The 20,291-nt window shown below is 36.8% G+C and overlaps 2 protein-coding genes across 11 annotated transcripts in view; one reads left to right on the top strand and one right to left on the bottom strand.

Moving 5' to 3' along the window:
• LOC137243197 (micronuclear linker histone polyprotein) overlaps nt 1-20,291 on the top strand; it is a 553,070-nt gene that overhangs the window by 493,862 nt on the left and 38,917 nt on the right. The window lies entirely within an intron of this gene.
• LOC137243199 (pancreatic lipase-related protein 2) overlaps nt 9,354-20,291 on the bottom strand; it is a 28,756-nt gene continuing 17,818 nt past the window's right edge. For 2 of the 3 annotated variants that reach the window (XM_067770591.1, XM_067770593.1), the window contains 6 exons: nt 15,453-15,552; nt 13,262-13,416; nt 12,540-12,794; nt 11,305-11,553; nt 11,091-11,244; nt 9,354-9,728 (listed from right to left, as the gene is read on the bottom strand). In XM_067770591.1, the coding sequence (XP_067626692.1) occupies nt 9,452-9,728; nt 11,091-11,244; nt 11,305-11,553; nt 12,540-12,794; nt 13,262-13,416; nt 15,453-15,552 (1,190 nt within the window). In that variant the 3' untranslated portion in view covers nt 9,354-9,451. The remainder of the gene's footprint in view (nt 9,729-11,090; nt 11,245-11,304; nt 11,554-12,539; nt 12,795-13,261; nt 13,417-15,452; nt 15,553-20,291) is intronic. The other variant, XM_067770592.1, reaches the window with a different exon arrangement.

Raw genomic sequence — 20,291 nt, 5'->3', positions numbered from 1 at the left:
AAAAACAAAAATTATTAATTGCATAAAAGGCTGCTGGCAAAGATCTCCGAGAGAGGGACATGAATTTACATTTATTGAAGTTAAGCGGCATTGAAATCACGTTGCACCAGGTAACTAGGCAGTTTAAATCCTCTTGAAGCAAGCGACGTTCTTCGGTAGACGCATAAGACCTAAAAAGTTTTACATCATCGGCATACATTAGGATTTTGGAAACAGCTGTCGGCGTGCCCATCCTGATGTCACATTGTTTAAATTTTTCCCAAATTATTAAATAATTATAAATTCAAAACTGTTTTCATACTGTAGCGAATTTTGGAAAATTCCGCTTATTCCAATTCTTCTGCTAACGTTCGAATCGCTAAGCTGTTGAATAAATAACTCGAATATTCAATAATGAAAAAATTGTCTTTATCAGACTACTTGAAAGTACTTCACAATACCACTTAACTTCACAACCAATAGCGTGCTTAAATCAAACTGTTTGATTAGGCCTCAGCTTGTGCTGCTTTTATACTCTTCGGTTTCCTCGTTCGCATATTTCTAGGCGTTTATCCTTGTAGAATTTACAAGTTCGCTGAAGATTGCATACTTTAGTGAGTATCTCAAATATATGCATGTGTTTGTGCGTATCTCTGTGCTGCTGTATGTACATATGCGTAGACATAATGATTGATGTGTTTATGTACAGACAAATGACTGCTTAGTATCGGATTAGAGCTGATAGTATGCCTTAGTGTTGCTAATATTCGTCACAATACATTTAAAGCAATAAGGGCAATCCCCGCTTAACTCATACAAACAAACTTTATTAAATTTTTGATAATTTTCCTGACTCGGATACGGCAAACCCTCTAGCAAAATATTGTGTGTGCCTGAAAATATATAAGGTTTCGTTAAGCCCCTCGATGCCTCACAGCAGCCATTTTACTGACTGATGCTAGATACATTGAGATATAGCTGATTTTTTTGGTAGTGTTTGTACAACGAGTTTATCCTTAAGCGATTTCCAGCCCGGTGAGACCTCTCACAGAACAATAAGTGAGCCTTAAATTATGCAAGGTTTATTAGCGCGTTACTGTGCCTCACAGCAGTCGTGATACTTGATGTTGTATACATTAGGGTATACCTGTTTGGATTTTAAGCTTAATAGATTTCCCGAATCCATACACTGATACTAGAAAATGCATTAGTTATCGGAGGAACCTAAAAAGAGGCTTCAAGAACGCTGATGGCACATTCTCTACACTAATTTGCTAGAATTGATGTCATCGTTGCTGATCGGAGAGCACGAAGTGCTTCCTAGGCTTCAAGGCAGATGGCTAGCTTATTACCAATACAAATACAAGCGCATATCTTCTTGCAATCCAATATCTCAGATAGAAATATGCTCGAGGAGTTCAGAAGACGCACCAATATGAATTTAGTCGCAAGTGTTTCAAACATATCCACTCCAGGTCCCATTTTATATTCATCTCAGTAATTTCTATATTGAATCTCTAAAAGAGCTCCCGAAATTTCCAAAAAATAAAAACCCTATAACTTATAGGAGACTATTCCATCTAAAAGCTTATGCTGTGTTATAAGTGCCAGTAACATAAGGCGAATACAAGAACGTGCACGTTTTTTTCAACTTTTCCAACTCCCGAACCGTGATGGCACCTTGAATTGCTGATTTTTGATAGATTTTGCGATGCGTGGCATCTTGAAAGTTATGTTCAGAGACTCTCTAAGGCATGAACTATTTTTATCTGTGTTCGAAGGTAGTTGAACTTTCTCTAGCATGCTCTTCTGAAGATCTGCACTTCCTTATACTGTCCAGTGATTGGTCGAATAACTACTAATTTCATCCTTTCTATAGTTTCTGACATGATTCAGTGCTCTGTATTAACCTTTCACTGAATCAATCCCGCTAGTTATAAACTAGAGCAGAGCTATCGCATTAAGGTACGGTACTAGTTCAAATTCTGTTTCCTATATTTCAATTGACATTGAATTGTGTCTTACGAACTGGCAATTGCGCCCTTCTGCAGACCTTGTGCACGCGTTCTTACCTGGTTTAGTTGTTGGTGGCTTTGGTTTAATTTTAATTTAAATACATATAGTTAAGACTAAACCCTGGTGGTACATGTGTGGCAACCAACTGTCCTACTTTTAAATCGATTACCTATCACCAATTAGTCATTAATCCCTTGATGCGATACTGCCGATTTGTATGAATGTCTCTTATTTTCTCTGCACAGCCTCTAGTTAAATTAAATATTAGAATCAGGGGTTTTCTCCGCATGATCTCGCTGATCTTCGCAGTCCACCGACCAAAAACCAAGTAATCAATGCAGGTCCAGCTTTAATCCCTTTGCTGTTAAATTGATGGAGAACGCTGTCTAAAATCGGAGTAGTGGTGACAGAAAAGCCTCATGTAAAGTGCTTTTACACGGATGTGCTGTTTCCTGACTATTTTACGGCTTTCAATTCTGGATCATAGACCTGACCCGACATAATTCAAAAAAAAGTATTCAATACCTCAATTGCTAGTTTATACGCTTCTTCTGTGTCTAAGAATGCAACTGTCATTAGGAAAAGTCACAAGCTTGTTTTTAATTGAGAGGCCCTTCTCATCGCCGGACCACTTCTTAATCCGATTTTTAATTGGAATGAAAGCAAGAAACGCCACAGGTGAAAATTTAGAATAAGCAATCGCTACCAAACAGTTTTTAAATTAATTAGTCATTGCGTTATTTCTTCGAAGTTTAAATTAAATTTTAGACAAAATTGATATCAAATGCATTTATAGTGGAAAAAGCAAGTGCCAAATAAAACAAAAATTACCTTGAAGACCAAGTAGAAGCAAAAATATTTAATTTTATGTGAGAATAAGCGTTTCTTGACCATATGGTTGCTATTTTTAGTGCAAGTAGAACTGCACTATTGCAACCCAACGTTTCGCTAAGCACCTTAGCTTCATCAGGGGCGAAAAATTATACGTAAAATATCACAATTTACATAACTAGAACTAACAGCATAGCATCGATACCATCTTTGCGTGGTACATTTGTCAACTCCCGCAACCGTTATGGTCAAGAAAAGCCTATTCTCACATAAAATTTAATACAAAAAATTGTTGGCCGGCTATCACTGCAAAAATATTTATTTAAAAAGTGGTCACGCCAACCAACAAACACCAAATAAATGTAAAAAGCAAAAAACCACTTAACCACAAAAAAGGAAATGCCAAAAGTGTCATGCATTTATATTTGCGGTGGACAGAACTGCACTTAAGACAAAAGGAGCAACTGCTTGTAGTGGCGCACAAAACCCTCTTAAGTGAACAAGAAGGAAAAAGGTCAGGAAAAGGAAGGCTGTATGAAATTAAAAAGGCGTACCTAACGCACACATGGTCTACATAATAGACGTAAGAGTTATTCCATTTCAATGACCACCGACATGCCACCTGGTCACTTTTTTACATTAAAATGTTTATATTTATTTTATTCATTCATTCCATTTACCTGTTTTTGGTTGCCAATGTGTTTTTGCGTTTTTACACGAAACCATTTTTGTGGTTTGAAATTTAAATTTTGTTGTTATTTTTACTCTGGACGATTTATTTGTTTAACTATTTTTATGGCTACTCGCTTTCGTGTTTTGTGGTTTATTCGGAATTGTGTTGTATTTATTTTATTGATAGTGCAATGTTTTTGATTGCAAAATAGATTAGTATGGGATTAATATTTAAGAGATGCATGTACATGGACATAAAGTATGTACCCGAAAGGTCATCAAATAGGTGGATAGGTGGAAATGGAATGAAATTGAGCAAGTGTGCAGTAGAATTGATTAGATTTAAAAATTGTCTAGTAAAGTGTAGAAAATAAATTGTTCATCATACGCCATGGCCTGCATTTAACTACATACATTAATACATGCAGACCCGACAGACGCTTTTCTGTCCTAACTTTGTTATATCTGTATAAGTTTTTAACTCTTACTCCCCCTCTCTATCCCATTTTCCTTATCTTTTAATTCACTTCTATCACTGCTTTTATCTCCACATCTCTTTCTCTCTCTCCGACTTTTCCCACAATTCATTCCGCTCCATATACCTCTATCTTCGTCTGACTCTATCTCTTTCTCCCTTTTCTCTTCTCCCAAGTTCTTCTTATTATTCTCCATCTTTTATTCCCAGTCCCAGTCCTAGTCTCTATCTCAGTCCCAGCCCCAGTGCAAATCCCAATCCCAATCCCAGTCCTAGTCGGCCCCTGATCGATTTCCAGGAAAAAAGTGTCGTAGATACTAATCTATGTAAAGGGCCACCTATATACCAAATCTCAGGCAAATCGAACTATGAATATAATGGAAAAAGAATAAATCGGTCCCTGTTCCACTTCCCGGGAATAAACCTCACAGAAACGCTCTTCAGGTTGCTGTAAAGCGACCATGCGTACATTAGGGTATACATACAAACATACTAAAAAATAAAAATTTTAAGATATTTAACGGAATGTTTAAAATTTTTAACGAAAGAATATTTTTCAAGAGATGTACGCATTCTTAACAATTTATTTTAAAAATTTAAACTCTTTTCTACGCTAATATATATTGTAACGAATTAAGGGAAACTGCATAAAAAGATACATCAAGCTACATGGCTGTCTCCTGATCGAAATACTCGCAGTCAGATCGATCACGTTGTGATAGACGGACGGCATGCCTCCAGTGTTTTAGATGTGCGAACGATCCGAGGACCTAACATCGATTCGGACCATTATCTCGTTGCAGCCAAAATACGCATCCGCCTCAACGCGGCTAAAAACAAGGAACAAAAAACACAAGGAAAGCTAGACGTCGAAAAGCTTCAATCACAATAGACTGCCAATGATTTCGCAACTCGACTCTCACACCTGCTCTCTGAGGGCACAACTCATCCTGAAGGAATACAGGAGCAGTGGGAGCATATCTCCAAAGCACTTCATACTGCCGCCGAGGAAAAAATTGGTTACCGGCGGCCACGAAAAAACAACTGGTATGATGAAGAATGCCGCGTTGCAACCGAAAGAAAAGACGCTGCCTACAGGGCTACGTTAAAAGCGAGCGCGACAAGAGGAGTGTGTGAACGCTATCGTGAGTTGAAAAGGGAAGCGAGACGCCTTTTCAGGAAGAAAGAAGCAGAAGCAGAAAGGCGTGAGTGCGAGGAGCTTGAGCTGCTAGCCACCAGGAATAACGCCCGAAAATTCTACCAAAAAATACGGCGACAGACGGAAGGTTTTAAGACCGGGGCAAACTCCTGTAGGAATGAAAACGGCGACTTTGTAACTGATGTCCAGAGAGTGCTTAGATTATGGAGGGAACACTTCTCCGCTCTCCTAAATGGAGGCAGCAATTCACCGCGCAGGGATGAAGAACCCGATCCCGCAATCGATGATGATGGAATATATGTCCCCCCGCCCGATTATGACGAAGTTAGAATAGCAATAACCAGATTGAAAACCAACAAGGCCGTAGGCGCTGATGGATTGCCTGCGGAGCTATTCAAGTTCGGCGGCGAGGAGTTGGTAAGGCGCATGCAGCAGCTTCTTAGCAAAATATGGGCGGACGAAAGCATGCCCGACGGTTGGAATCTAAGTGTTCTTTGCCCAGTCCACAAGAAGGGGGATACTGCAAAATGCACCAACTATCGTGGAATCAGCCTTCTTAATATCGCATATAAGGTCCTTTCAAGCGTATTGTGCGAAAGATTGAAGCCCACCGTGAACCGGCTGAGTGGACCTTATCAGTGCGGCTTCAGACCTGGTAAATCTACCATCGACCAGATTTTCACAATGCGCCAAATCTTGGAAAAAACCCGTGAAAAGAGAATCGACACACATCACCTCTTCGTCGACTTTAAAGCCGCCTTCGACAGCACGAAATGGAGCTGCCTATATGCCGCTATGTCTGAATTTGGTTTCCCCGCAAAACTTACACGGCTGTGCAAAATGACGTTGAGCAACACCATCAGCTCAGTCAGAATTGGGAAGGACCTCTCCGAGCCGTTCGAAACTAAACGAGGTTTCAGACAGGGTGACCCCCTATCGTGCGATTTCTTTAATTTGATGCTGGAGAAAATTATACTAGCTGCAGAACTTAACCGCACTGGAACAATATACTATAAAAGCGTGCAATTACTGGCATATGCTGATGACATTGATATCATCGGCCTAAACATCCGCGCTGTTGGTTCTGCTTACTCCAAGCTGGAAAAAGAAGCGGTAAAGATGGGTTTGATGGTGAATGAGGGCAAAACGAAGTACCTGCTGTCATCGAGCAAAGAGTCAGCGCATATGCGCCTTGGCAACCATGCTACTGTTGGCAGCCATAATTTCGAAATAGTAAAAGACTTCGTTTATTTGGGAACCAGCATCAACACTAGCAACAACATCAGCACTGAAATCCAGCGAAGAATCAATCTTGCCAATAAATGCTACTTTGGACTAGGTAGGCAATTGAAAAGTAAAGTCCTCTCTCGGCGAACGAAAATCATACTCTACAAGTCACTTATCGTACCCGTCCTGCTATATGGGGCAGAAGCATGGACCATGACAACAGCAGATGAAGCGGCTTTGGGAGTGTTCGAGAGAAAAGTTCTTCGAAAGATTTATGGACCTCTACGCGTTGGCGATGGCGAGTACCGAAGAAGATTTAATGATGAGCTGTACGAGCTATACGCAGACTTCAACATAGTCCAGCGAATTAAAACGCAGCGGCTGCGCTGGCTAGGCCATGTTATGCGAATGAAAGATGATGCTCCGGCCAAGAAAGTGTTTCTATCGGAACCCGCCTATGGAAGCAGAGGTAGAGGGCGGCCCCCACTCCGTTGGAAGGACCAGGTGGAAAACGATTTAAACTCCCTTGGTGTGACCAATTGGCGCCGGTTGGCGGAGCGAAGGAGCGACTGGCGCGCCTTGTTGGACGGCCATAACCGTTTAGACGGTTAAGCGCCAATTAAGTAGGTAAGTAAGGGAAACTCCGCTTATTTTCAACTTCTGCAAACGTTAGAATCGCTAAATTGTCGAATAAATAACTCCAATATTCACTAATGCAAAATGGTCTTTACTAGATTACTTTGGGAGTAGTACAATTGTACTTCACAATTATACTTCACTTCGCAACTGATACCGTGTTTAAATCAAATTGATTATTGACTACTCAGCTCGCCTGCTTTTATACTCTCTGTTGCCTTGTCCGCATATTTCTCCAAATGTCTAGACGTTTATTCTTCTAGAATCTTCTACTTAGTTACCAACTATATGCGTGTGTATTTGTAGTTTATAGTCTCTCGCAAAGCCATATGCGTGTGTATATGTGCGCACTATTTCGGCTGATGATTACATGTTTTTGTGCGAATCTCTCCGTTGCCTTGTATGTATTCGAGTAAATGATGATTAATGTGTTTATGTAGCTTGCTTTAATGTTTTTGTTGTTGTGCATTTATTTAGTGATGTGAAAATTCGCCATAATATGAACTGTTTTTGAGAAATCCTATTTGTTATTATCACCACTGCAGTGTATGCTGGTCATCTACATACTGCTTTGGCTCGACACAGAACCAGTCCGACTCACTGCGTATGACATAATAACGTGATATTAAATCGAGTTTGCTGCCAACGCGGAAAAAACGTAATTGTTTTGAAACTTTGCAGGTATAGAACGGTTTGAATAGAAAATAGCTGCTGAGCCAGCTTAAAAAGTAAGGTACATGACAACAATTAGTGTCCAAAAAATACAACAAAGTTTCTGTTGTTGGTGTTGTAGCCATGCTTCGCCCAATCCAATAGGTGCGACCACTCACAAATTGTCATCAATATGCTCTAGCAGGAGTCCAAGGAAACTTGCAGTTTCAACAGGACTGGAGCAGATTGAGAGGGTTGTTAGATGCGTTGGTTTCACGTTGCGATTAAAGAGATGGTTGGTGTTATGTGGGGACACATTGCAAGCAGGGCATACATTATGTATGTCGGGGTTGATTGTGAATAGGTAAAAGCCTAACCCATTACAGTATGCAGTTCGAAGCTGAGCTAGAGTGACGTGCATCTCCCTGTCTTCAGGGTATTTTTCTTTAAGAGCGGGTTCCCCCGGCTATTCCGAGGTCCGATGCCTTTTTGTGGATAATTACTGAGAACCGTATTTCCTCATAATGCTTGCGGAGCCCCTTTAGTCTGGTGTTTGATGGGATGCCCAGCTTTCTGGGTATTCAACAGAATAATATTGTTTAAAGTAACCCCATCTAATTTTAACAAATTTATTCGGAGGTTTCTTTAAAACTTTTTGTGAAATAATTATTATTTAAAGTAATTTTATTCAATCCTAAATTACGGCAATACCAATATAAAATTTTTACAATAGAGCAAATTTAAATATTTTATATTAAATATACATACTAGTATTTTAAGCGTAGTGCAATAGAATAATTTTTGTATATATTTTGTTCCTACATACATAAATATGTAACTAAATATTTACATATGTATGTATATCTCTACATATTTAACTTGCAAATACTTTTAAGAAATGCTCACTTACGGCAATATTTTTTCCATTTGAATAACTTTGCCTTATTAAGTAAGAGCTTGAGATTTTGATTACTCAAACCGTCCTATCTCAGTTAGTGAGTCTTAACTTAATTTGACATCAACTGCTCCCTTCATAATTTTTTTTTCTTATTTCTTGATATCTATTTTACAGAAAGCGTTTCTTCATATACTAGAATAAAATAAACAAAAAAATCATGTTTTGTGAAAGTCCACTTAGGCTGTTTTGCTTATGACCACAGCAGCATTCTTCTTAACTTCAAAATTAAATACAGTTCGTATTTTTACAGAAAGAAATTGTGTTTTCAACGCTTTCCGTATTATTTCCGCTTCTTGGAAGCTGCCTTCATCATTCAAAAAATTTCTTATGAACTACCTAAGAACTATTTCAGCGTTTTATTTTCTTTCTTTTTTATGCATCAGCTTAGAAATGTTTTAACTTAAATATTTTCGGGTTGCTGAAAGTCGCAGCAATTCATGTATTTCACATCAACTGCCCATCCTTTCTACCGTTAATCCTTTGCAGCCTTTTGGCAATTTAGTTAAGCAAAGAACAAAACAATTTCATGCTGCTAATGCTGCTCCGACAGTAGGCGATTGAGGCGTGGAGCTCCGCTGTTAGCTGCAAGCTCTTTCCGCTACTTTGAGCGCGTTTTTATATTTATCTATTACTCGGAAATCATTACAGATATCGTTCGCAGCAGAGCAGATACAGTTTTGCCAGTGGCAAACTTGTCGGCCTACTGCCGCCCACACATCGCCCACACTTGTGGGAATCGCCAATGCAGCTTCTTTTGTTTTTGTACATTTGTTGATGTTTAAAATTTTTCCATTTTTTTGTTGTTACCTTTTTCATATTTTGTTGTTGCTTTTTTTTTTTTTTTGTTTTATATTCTTTTCGCATTCGCTACTTTCCTTCCAGTTATTGTTTTTGTTGGCGCATTCGACACTGTTGATATTGTTGTCGCCGCTTTTGTATGCCTTGTTTCCCTTAAGGTATTCGCGTCATAGCCACGAGCCACATTAATTTTCTCTACAGCTGGCAATAGTGGCAATTGTGTTGTTTTAGTTGTTGTTGCGCTGGGATATTTTGCTAGTGATGTTTCAGCATCGCGTCCATAGGGAGGAGCATCATTTGTTACCAAAAAGAATTTTCCACGCAGTCTTTGATGAAAGAGGGGAAAGAAGTGTGAAGAGAAATAAATGTATTAGTTGTCTGTTAACAAGTAAAAATAATGATGTTGACGAAGCGGTGTGGGAAAAGATAAAACACAGTTAGTTATACTTGGTATTTAAAGAAATAATTTCCACATATCAGCTCTATTTCGGATTGAGAAGAGATTTAACTGTTTTTTTATCATGATTGAAGATTAAAATTTATGATTTGCGATGAATAAATGGGTTTTAGAGAATATTTTTTGTATCCTCAAGAAATATGTTATGACTTATAACACATGACTCATTCTGCTTTCTGATCGCTGATTAATTAAACAAGCTCACATATGATTTAAATCTTTATTTTATTAGTAATAGTATTGCATTTTTAACCATACCAGCCATCTTTTGAATAATGAGTCATTTAGTCAAGCCCAAAAATAAACTTATTTTTAATTAATCATATTTTATTAAAACAATTATTTGATTATTTTGCAATTATACATAATTTTTCAAGTTTAGTTGATATTTATTATTACTCTTAGTAATTTAATTAAATGATTAATATAAATTAATTAATTACGATTTTTAATGTTAGTTGTTTAAATGTTTTAGTTTTGATTTAGTTGTGATTCTTGCCTCAAAATTATTTTCTAATTGAACCCGATTTATAATGTCTGGTTATTATTTTTGATAGATTGGCGATGCTTATTTAGCGATTATTAACGTATAGTGATTTTATTATTTGTGATGTATTTCTATTTTAAGTTGATTAGTTTATTATACACTTAATGATTATTTTTTTATTATAAATCACTCATAATTGATTGGTGACTTTATATTATTGGCAATAGTCTTCCATTTCATAATCATATATTATTGCATTCATTAGAGTTAAAAGTCATTGAGTAAAGCTCAAATAGTGGTTAATTCATAAATTTATTAAAGGCACTAACACGATTATTTGACCATTTGCAAATATATATTATTTTATTTGTTTAGTTGACTAATTTTTGATTACTGCTCAATTTAGTTATTAGAAGAAATAAGTTTTTTATGAATGCTTATTACTTTGATTATTGATTTATTATTTACAATTGATGGCATCCGATTAGTAATACTTGTTTTTAAATTGATTTTCTTTGAGTGATGAATGATCTATGTTTAGAGAATAGTAATAATATTTCATGATTTTATTGTTGATATTTGTTTATAAGTTTAAATTGATTATTAATTTGTACTTAATATTTAATGATTGATTGGAAGACTAATCACTGAACATTTGTAAATAAGAAGTGGTTTATGATATTATAGTGATGATTCATTCCTTTAGATCTTGCACCTAATTTTCTTCTCCAACTACCGACTTACCTTCGATCTGCGGCCATACCCATAAAGGCGCGCCCATTACCATATTTGCATTTCTTAGATACTTTCGTTGGCTCGCAGCTTTCCACCGGAAATCCATATGGCCGTTCGATTGACTCTAGAAAATATTCCCAAGCGCGCTGATGACTACAACCGACTATAAATTTACAACAGTATAATATCAGTATTTTGTAGAAATATCTTAGTAGGATAGTACCAAAATTATATGAAATTCTCTGCAACTCACTGATAATGCCCAACCATCGATTATTTCCTATCTCTTGCCTCACACAGCCTGGTTGTAATGCACGTCCACCATTTGGATAGAAATCGGCATGTCCCATTGGCTCGGCATTACCCAGTAAACCGCCATCTGTGTGTATAACATCAACAAAATGGGCGCATGTGTGTGTTAAGTGGTGATTGCCATTATATGATTCGAAAAGGGGGAGTGGAGGATCTAGGCCTAAAGTGTATAAACAAATTTGAGTTTTAAACCAATCATTGCATATTCTTCTTAACTTCTACTAAATTTTATTCATCTACAACTCTTTGTGTGAAATAGTTTTTTGTGCTAAAATATTCCCTTTTTTGAATAAAGTAATTATCCCCAAACGTGGATTAGCCCCAGATATTTCGGATATCGAATTTTCTCCGTTTTCTCACTCATGATATGCATGTACTTTATTATATCACTCAATTTGGTACGATGTACAAATCAATCTGTGCGGATAATGTAAATAAAAGGAATTTCGAAATAATTTGGTCGTTTCATTTGTATTCTTTTTGTATGTTTCAATATTTTCCCATTTCAAGGCTTTTGGATAAAATTCGGATAATACGGATAACATTCGGATAACAAATATTCAAGGTGTTTTAACCGTCTTTCAGCGAATATTTGCCTTCTGTAATAAATATTCCATTATCTGGTCATATTGATTAAAAATCGTACGTTATATATGTAAGTCGAAATTCCATGCTCTGGTAATGCCTAAACCTGTAAATAAAACTTATTTTGAAGTTGGGCTATAAAACATATGGGCAATCCCGACTATCCAGACATCTAGAAATTATAAAATGATCTTATAATTAATTATGTAGACTAAAAAACTAAAATATATACATAAGTCTTATCTGTTTGATTATTCAAGCATACGGATAAAATCCGGATAATATACACATACTAACTATTTGTTCAAGGTGACACCAATGAAAAGTGTATACTCTAGTAATGGAGAAATATAAGAATTAAGAGTATCCTTAAACAAGCTTTCGAATAAATGGTTAATTCTGCTACTTGAAATATTAATCAGAGAGCTTAGCGCTAATTTAGGCAAGAGAATTCAAGCAAATAACTTTCATTACTAAAAATATATTTTGTCAGCCGCAACAAATTATCTAAGACGCAACACGCAAAACATCACAAAATTATGCAACTCCAACCCAACTCACCAGTTATGCGCGGCAACACCACACCCCATTCCAACAGCTGCTTGCCAACAAAACCCGCCACTTCGGCGCCCAAACTGAAACCAATCAAATGAATAAGCCGTGTTTGGTAGCCGCTAGCGACAAGAAAACGCAAGAAACGTGCGATAAAACGAGCTGCCGACGGCAAATTTTCGACAGCATTTGTGTACCAAGGCAGCGCAGTCAGAGGACTCCAATCGACGAGGATGACATTGTAATTGCCCGATTTCAAAAAAGCTGCAAATTTGTAAATGGATGAAAATCAAACGTAAAGAAACGTAAAGGAGGCGCGTCAATGAGGTGAAAGGAAAAGCAAACGGAATGAACAAATGAGAATGAAAATGGGTTTTAATGGGGTGTCTTTGAATGGCGTGATCTATTTATAGATTAAAAAAAATTGCGCAAAGCAACGAAAATAGTCAAACGAAAATTGCTATAAGTAAATATTCATCAGTAGTGTATTAACATTCTTATCCATCTGGCACCGGTTAGCAATTTATGTTTCCATTTCAATTTTCACATTTTAATTTTTTATTCTGATTTCCACTGCAAATCAAAGCAATTTTATTGAGTTTTTAATTTTTCGTTGTAGATCGGAAATAAGCGCCGTTCGCTGAAAACTATGACATCGTCTATTTGCCTGTGGCTTGCTTGGATAATCACTTAACAACGCATACATTGATTTGCCCTCCCTCCACACTTACCATCTTTTAGTCGTTGGCTGCTCTGATTTTCACCGGTGGCTGATTCAGAGAATCCATGCATATAAAATGCTAATGGTTGTTGTAAATCGAAATTACTTTTGGATAAGCGCTTTTCATCGCCCAAGTTGAGATTTTGTGGTTTTTGTGGATTCTTGCTAGAATCGAGAAATGAGAAAGAAGAAAAAAAAATAGAATAGGTGAAATTATTAAAATTATTTTAAGTCAAAATGCATATTCAATGAACTGCTTGATGCCATAGAGAAGAAGTATTCAGGTAAAAGCCGCAGGGCCAATCGTCACACTCTCAGAGCTTGGCCGCACGAAGCGCCTGTTAGAAAACCCAACATAAGGAAATAGGGCAACTAAATATACACAACGATGTTAGATGGCACATAAAGCGCAAAACCGATCGGTATAAAAATATATCTAACACCAGATATCATCTCATTTGTTCGAGGGAGCAATGAAAAGAGAGCTTAGGCAGTGATAGGTAATTGACAATCCACCCAGACTCAAAAATTGAAAAGAAAATTCTTAGTGACCTTAACTCCAAAAATTTGAAGATCAGGAAATATTACGGGCTTTCTTTATTGACATATAGACAATATTATATGCATACAAATCTGAGTTGATAAAAAGAGGAGATGTGGGAAGTAATGAACTATGCTAGCGTCCGTAGAACATTTTAACATCTCCATTTGTACAGCAGCATCGGAAGGAACGAAATTGCAGAATGCATAAATAAGCAAGCTTCCTGTGAACCAACCGATTGTGAGGTCTTCGATCCTAATAAAAATAAAACGAATTTCCTACTCAAACTTTACGGATCCATGATACTTAACCGCTGGGTTTACTTAACATGACGAATTGTGCTCTCGATTTTCTAAGCATGAAGACTTTTACTGAGTGCAGATCTTCTAGGCATTCATAGTACTACTAATATAAGGATTGATGTAGCAGCGGTGATGCATCACAAGCAATTCTTAGGCAAATCTATATATATTTATAAAACAGACAACAATACGTTGTTATTACAAAAAGCAAACCGAGGAAGACGGTCTGACCAGATAAGGCCATATACATTTCACTCGACAAGCAGATTCCTGTACTCATATAAGGCTTAGCTATCTGCTCGCATCTGTATCTACAAATAAACAATGACGGGTTTACGTCTTGATTCGTTTTACTTTTAGGTAGATCGTTCGTGCCAGGGATATAATGATTCTGTCTTCGAGTACATGTTTTACCTTTATCTTACATGGTATAGCTAGCTTTAAAAACACTTTTCTACAATCATTCATTATCCCAAGCAGATGATTGTCTTTAGGGCTTTAAACACAGCTTGGATGTCAAAGAAGACTATTTGGCGGAGTGTTTTTGGCGAGCCCAAACCTCTTCTGGAAGAGTAAAGAGAGGTATGTGAGATGGCATCAACGTACAAAATGTGTGAACCAGTGGATTACACAACCAGTAATAAAAGTTAAAGGGTAGACAAGACATAACATACCCTTAAGAAGTACCTCTTTAAGCTTTTCATTAGAAGCCTATACCTTATATAAGGGCCTTTTTTTGTATAGGCAGCTTACCAATGCTCAACAAGGTCTTTCTAAACCAACCAGTGAGAATATTTCAAAGTATATCTATAATTCAAGGAAGGTTATCACTGTTAAAGCAAGCCCGTTTTTCGATCTCGGTTATGATGCTGCTTCTTTTTTTTTTATATAAATGCTGTCTATATATGATTTACAGCCTTTGAGACCTTCTGGGATATCGATAACCGAAACTTTTCCTACTGGGGGAACTAGCTTCTTAGTGACGTTACTTGAATTGTGTGAATAAAACATTGCTTGACTACGCAGACTGCAGAAACTGTTCGTAAAGCCGTTTTATCGGACTATAGCTATGATTAAGTGCCGCGACCACAAGCCTTGATTCGCACTAAGTGGGTAACTCAAGGCTAAGAATACAAAAATTGATGATGATTATATGAATTCTCGGGGTAAAATACTTATATTTAATTCCCTCGTCGAAGGTTAATCAACAGAAAATGCGTTATGTTCAGTTATTTAATTTCTATTAAATATTCGGTTTATATCACTTTGAAATTAATCTAGCTTTTCGCTTAGTAGTTGTTATGACCTACTAATATTGCACAAAGTATCAATTATTTTTTTACATTTTCAATACTCACTTTGTGTAGAGCAAAAAATTAATATCTTCACGTTCACGTATCGCACAGCAATTGGAGCAAACACCACGCGGCGCAGGACTATAAAAAATTGGTGAGCCAGCTGTGAAATAAAACAAATCAAAATTAGAAATTGTTTTTATAAAGAACTAAATTTAAAAAGTGTCATTGAAAATATGTATACTTAGTAGAATACCCCCAATGGCAAAGACTTGATTTTCTGCGCTCCACCGGCAAAATCTGAGAACTTGAGTTTTTTCTCATTTTTTAAAAATTATATATATTAATAAAGACATGTTAAAGTTATGAACGAGAATTTTCTACCTGCACATTGTTCTTTTAGAGAGCTGGAAACCAAGTTACAGGGGTACGGTCAAATTAAATTAATTTGGGGGGGGGGGGGGGGGGGGGGGGGGGAGGGGGTTTGACCCCATATTATCGAAAAGCGGGTATCATGGAAAAGTTTCGACCAGGGATTTTTGCTCAGCTTAAAAAATTTCTAATGAAATACTTTAATCTTTATAACTTAAGTCATCTTTATAACTAGGCTTCGAATTATTTGCATGAAGTTTACAGCGCGGGGAATTCTTGGCGACAAATGTAGGTAATAGAATTTGTTTTTACCCCTTGTTTGGAAATTTCTTTCATGTATTGCGTGAGGAGTAAGTGCACTTTAGGGGAAAATGCATTAAAAAAATCCATTTCTTAAACTTTATGAGTTATCGGAAAATGTTTGGGAAGCATTCCCCATCATTAAAAACAATTTTGTTTTCAGTTCGAGGTCATTCCACCTTTACAAAAGTGTATACAAATTTGAGATTCAACCTAAAGTTATTGGGTCGAGCTCCAGTAATGAGTTACGCGCTGTTGTCAAAAGAAAATGGCTCCATATATGTCCCTTTTAGACTTCAGCAACAGCTGACCAGGTAAACAAATATATTGCTAGACATACTGGTATGGAAGAAAACTCCATTATTTGCAGTAGTTTTTGCAAGAAAGGAGTTGATCCGAGCTATTTAAGACACCTTAATTTCAAGCTAGGCGTTAATGGCAATTCATATTCGATGCTGTTGCGAACTGAACTATGGCCTGCAATTATTGTTGTGCGCTCGTTTAAATTCAAGCCAAAAAACGTCGAAAGCCAACCGATGTCCGACGGTAATCGGTTAGGTTAGATGGAGGAAATACCAACCTAAGATTATATATGCAGAATATGGCTGGTGCGGCTATTTAACTCCCATGAGGAATATGATGTTTTCGTCTTCATTGAGACGTGGCTAAATGAAAACTTTTTTAGCGAGGAATATTTTTATCCTATTTTATACAATGTTTTTCGCAAAGATAGAAATTCAAACCTTACTGGTTGTGCACGAGGTGGTGGAGTTCTCATTGCGGTACATTCCAAACATCATGCTTCTGAAGTCATACTGGAAAATAATATTGCGCTACTTAAAATAAAGAAATAAATGTAAGGCGCGATAACCTCCGAAGAGATCTAAGGCCGAGCTTCTCTTCCAATTTGCGTCGTGCTCCTCTTGATTTTTCCCTACAAATTGGCCGGACGGGACCTACATGTTTTATCCCGACTCCGAACGGCATCTGCAAGGCAGATGAGTTTTCACTGAGAGCTTTTCATGGCAGAAATACAATCGGAGCGCTTGTCAGACACTGCCGAGGGGCGACCCCGCTTAGAAAAATTTTCTTCTAATTGAAAAATCTTATTTCTAAAATTTTGATGTTGCTTTGCCCGGGAGTTGAACCCAGGGCATACGGTGTGATAGGCGGAGCACGCTACCATCACACCACGGTGGCCGCCGCTACTTGACTAGCTATATGTATGCATTTGAGGCTCATCAAACCCTAATTTTGTTTGTGCTTCAAATATACCGCCCAATAGTAGCCACGACTTATACACTGCCCGTGTCGATAACATTACGTCACTGGCATTGAACAAAGTTGGTGTTGATAATCTCTGCGTGCTGGGTGATTTTAATCTGTGTACTATTAAATGGTCACAGACTTTATCAAACTCGGCTGTAATAGCATGTGAGGTCAATGGCTCGAGCGAAATATATTTAATATATAGTTTTTTAAGTATTGATATTGTATAGGGAAACTCCGCTTATTTGCAACCTTCTGTTTACGTTCTTATCGCTAAATTGTTGAATAATACACTCCAATATTCTGTATTACAAAATGGTCTTTATTAGACTACTTTGAAAGTACTTCGCAATTAAACTTCACTTCGCAACTGATAGCGTGCTTAAATCAAACTGATTCCATATTACTCAGCTTTCGCTGCTTTTGTACTCTGTACCCAAATGTCTACACGTTTCTTCTGCTAGAATTTTCTACTTGGTTACCAGCTATACGCTTCTAGCTATAAACTACAGATACATGTTTATAGTCTCTCGCATAGCCATATGCGCGTGTATATGAGAGTACTACTTCCACCGATGACTACATCTGTATGTGAGTTATCTCTTCGTTGCCTTGTATGTATGTGGTAAATGATGATTAATGTGCTTAAGTAGCTTGCTTAATGTTTCTGTTGTTGTGGCTTTATTTAATGACCTTAGAGATGGTAATATTCGTCGCAATATTAAACAAATTAATCGGTTTTCAAATAGACTAGGCCATACTGTGGATTTTATATTTTTATCTAATAATCTAAATTTTTTAATTTTTTAATGTATTTCTCCTTTTAAAAAATCCGATTTGCATCATGTTCCATTAATTCTTGATCTGGAATTTTATAAATTTGTCGTAGCTAGTACCTTCAGCTCTAATTTTTCTTTTAATTTTAAGAGATGCGATTTTTCGAATTTAAACAATCTTTTGCTGGAAAAAAATGGGAATAATTTGTTTTACCGTCTTGATACCACTAAAAGGTTTGAGATATTTAAGTCTAATGTTCTACAAATTTGTAGAAATATTATATCCTTGGCTTCCAAAGAGAACTTCGACTTGTATAAAGAGTATGATAAGAAATTCGCGTGTCTGGATAAATTTTTACACAGAAATTATATTTTAAATTTTGAAAAAAACCTTAAATCAAACCCAAAATCATTTTGAAACTTTGGCAACTCGAGGAAATCAGTTTCGAATATTCCGTCCTCTCTTTTTCTTGCTGAAAAAGCTGTCGATACTTCGGAGGATGCTACAAATCTTTTTGTTGAATACTTTGTGAACAATTTCACTTCTGATTCTGACAATCATGATAATATTACTTTTAATATTCCGGCTTCTATTGACTTCGGTAATCTAGTACTGTCTAAGGAAGATGTTCTTAATGGGCTTATTCGGCTTAAGACGTCGACGAGTACCAATATCGATGGTTTGTCTGCAATTTTGTTTAATCAATGTGATTCCCTAGTATATCCACTCCTGTTAATTTTTAATAATTCGTTATCTACGGGTACTGTTATTGCTGCGTGGAAATTAGCATTCATTACACCTATTTTCAATAGCGGCCATAAAAATGATATTACTAATTATAGGCCCATTTCAAAACTTTCCATTATGGCAAAGCTCTTTGAATTTATCATCCAAGATAAATTACGTTTCTGTGTTAAGAATTTTGTGTGTCCAGACGAGCATGGATTTTTTCCAGGACGCTCAACTGTGTCTAATTTGACTATTTTCTTTGATGACTGCCTCGCAGCTTTTCGGGCAGGATATCAGGTTGACGCTGTGTATACTGACTTTTCCAAGGCATTCGATCGGGTCTGCCATGTTATTTTGATTAAAAAGTTAGCCTGTTTGGGCTTTCATTCAGTATTTTTGAGTTGGATTGAATCCTACTTATTTAATCGTCGTTGCATGGTTGTAGTCGATGGTGTTAGGTCTCATCCATTCGTTGCTTGCTCCGCTATTCCACAAGGTAGTATCCTGGGTCCACTGTTTTTCGTCTTGTCTATTAATGATGTTCTAAAGTAAGATTCTTGCTGTATGCAGATGACCTTAAGATATACTTGCCTATTCATAGCCTTAATTATGTGGTATTGTTTCAAGAAGCTTTGGATAAACTAAGTAACTGGTGTAATAATGATCGGTTATCACTTAACCTAAAAAAGTGCTTTCAAATAACTTATTCGAAGCGTGTCAATATGATTGATACCATGTATCAAATAGCAAAGTCGTCCCTGTTGCGGGTTAGTAAAATTAAAGAACTTGAGAGTAATATTTGACTCGAAGTTTTCGTTTTCAAGCCATATTAATGTGTGCATTTCTAAGTCGTATGCCATGCTAGCTTTTATCAGGCGTCATATCTCGGATTTCAGTGACCCGTATACGCTAAAGCTTTATATACCGCGGTTGTGCGTGCCAAACTTGAGTACGCTGGTTTCATCTGGTCTCCGTATTATTCCTGCCATGTTGCAAAAATTGAACGAATCCAAAAAGTATTCGTACACTTTGCATTACGCAGTCTGTGCTTCTCGGATCCTATCCCGACTTATAAAGCTCGTTGCTTATTAATTAACTTAAAAGCATTGCAGGACAGGAGTACAATTTGATCGCTGTCGTTCGTTTTCGATTTGTTACGTGGGGGTGTTGATTGCCCTGTACTCCTTGAGGGAATTTTCATTAATAATCCGGCTAGAGCTCTTCGTGCTTCTAAGTTTTTTCATATTGGTGTTTTTAGGGCTCTTTATGCGCGGAATCCTCCAATTACTAGAGCCTTAATTGAGTTCAATAGAATTTCTGAATTTTGTGAGATAAATTTTTCTTGTTCGAAATATTGCTTTCTGAGTATTTTAAATAATATTTATAAGTAAGGTAATTTATATTAACATTGTTAACTACTTTACACTTTTATAATTAGCCTATAAGGTTCCTTTT

The sequence above is a fragment of the Eurosta solidaginis genome, chromosome 3, assembly GCF_040869045.1.
Source record: "Eurosta solidaginis isolate ZX-2024a chromosome 3, ASM4086904v1, whole genome shotgun sequence".
Lineage (NCBI taxonomy): Eukaryota > Metazoa > Arthropoda > Insecta > Diptera > Tephritidae > Eurosta > Eurosta solidaginis.
Note: the sequence above shows the minus strand (reverse complement) of the source record. Positions and strands in the feature narration are given on the sequence as shown.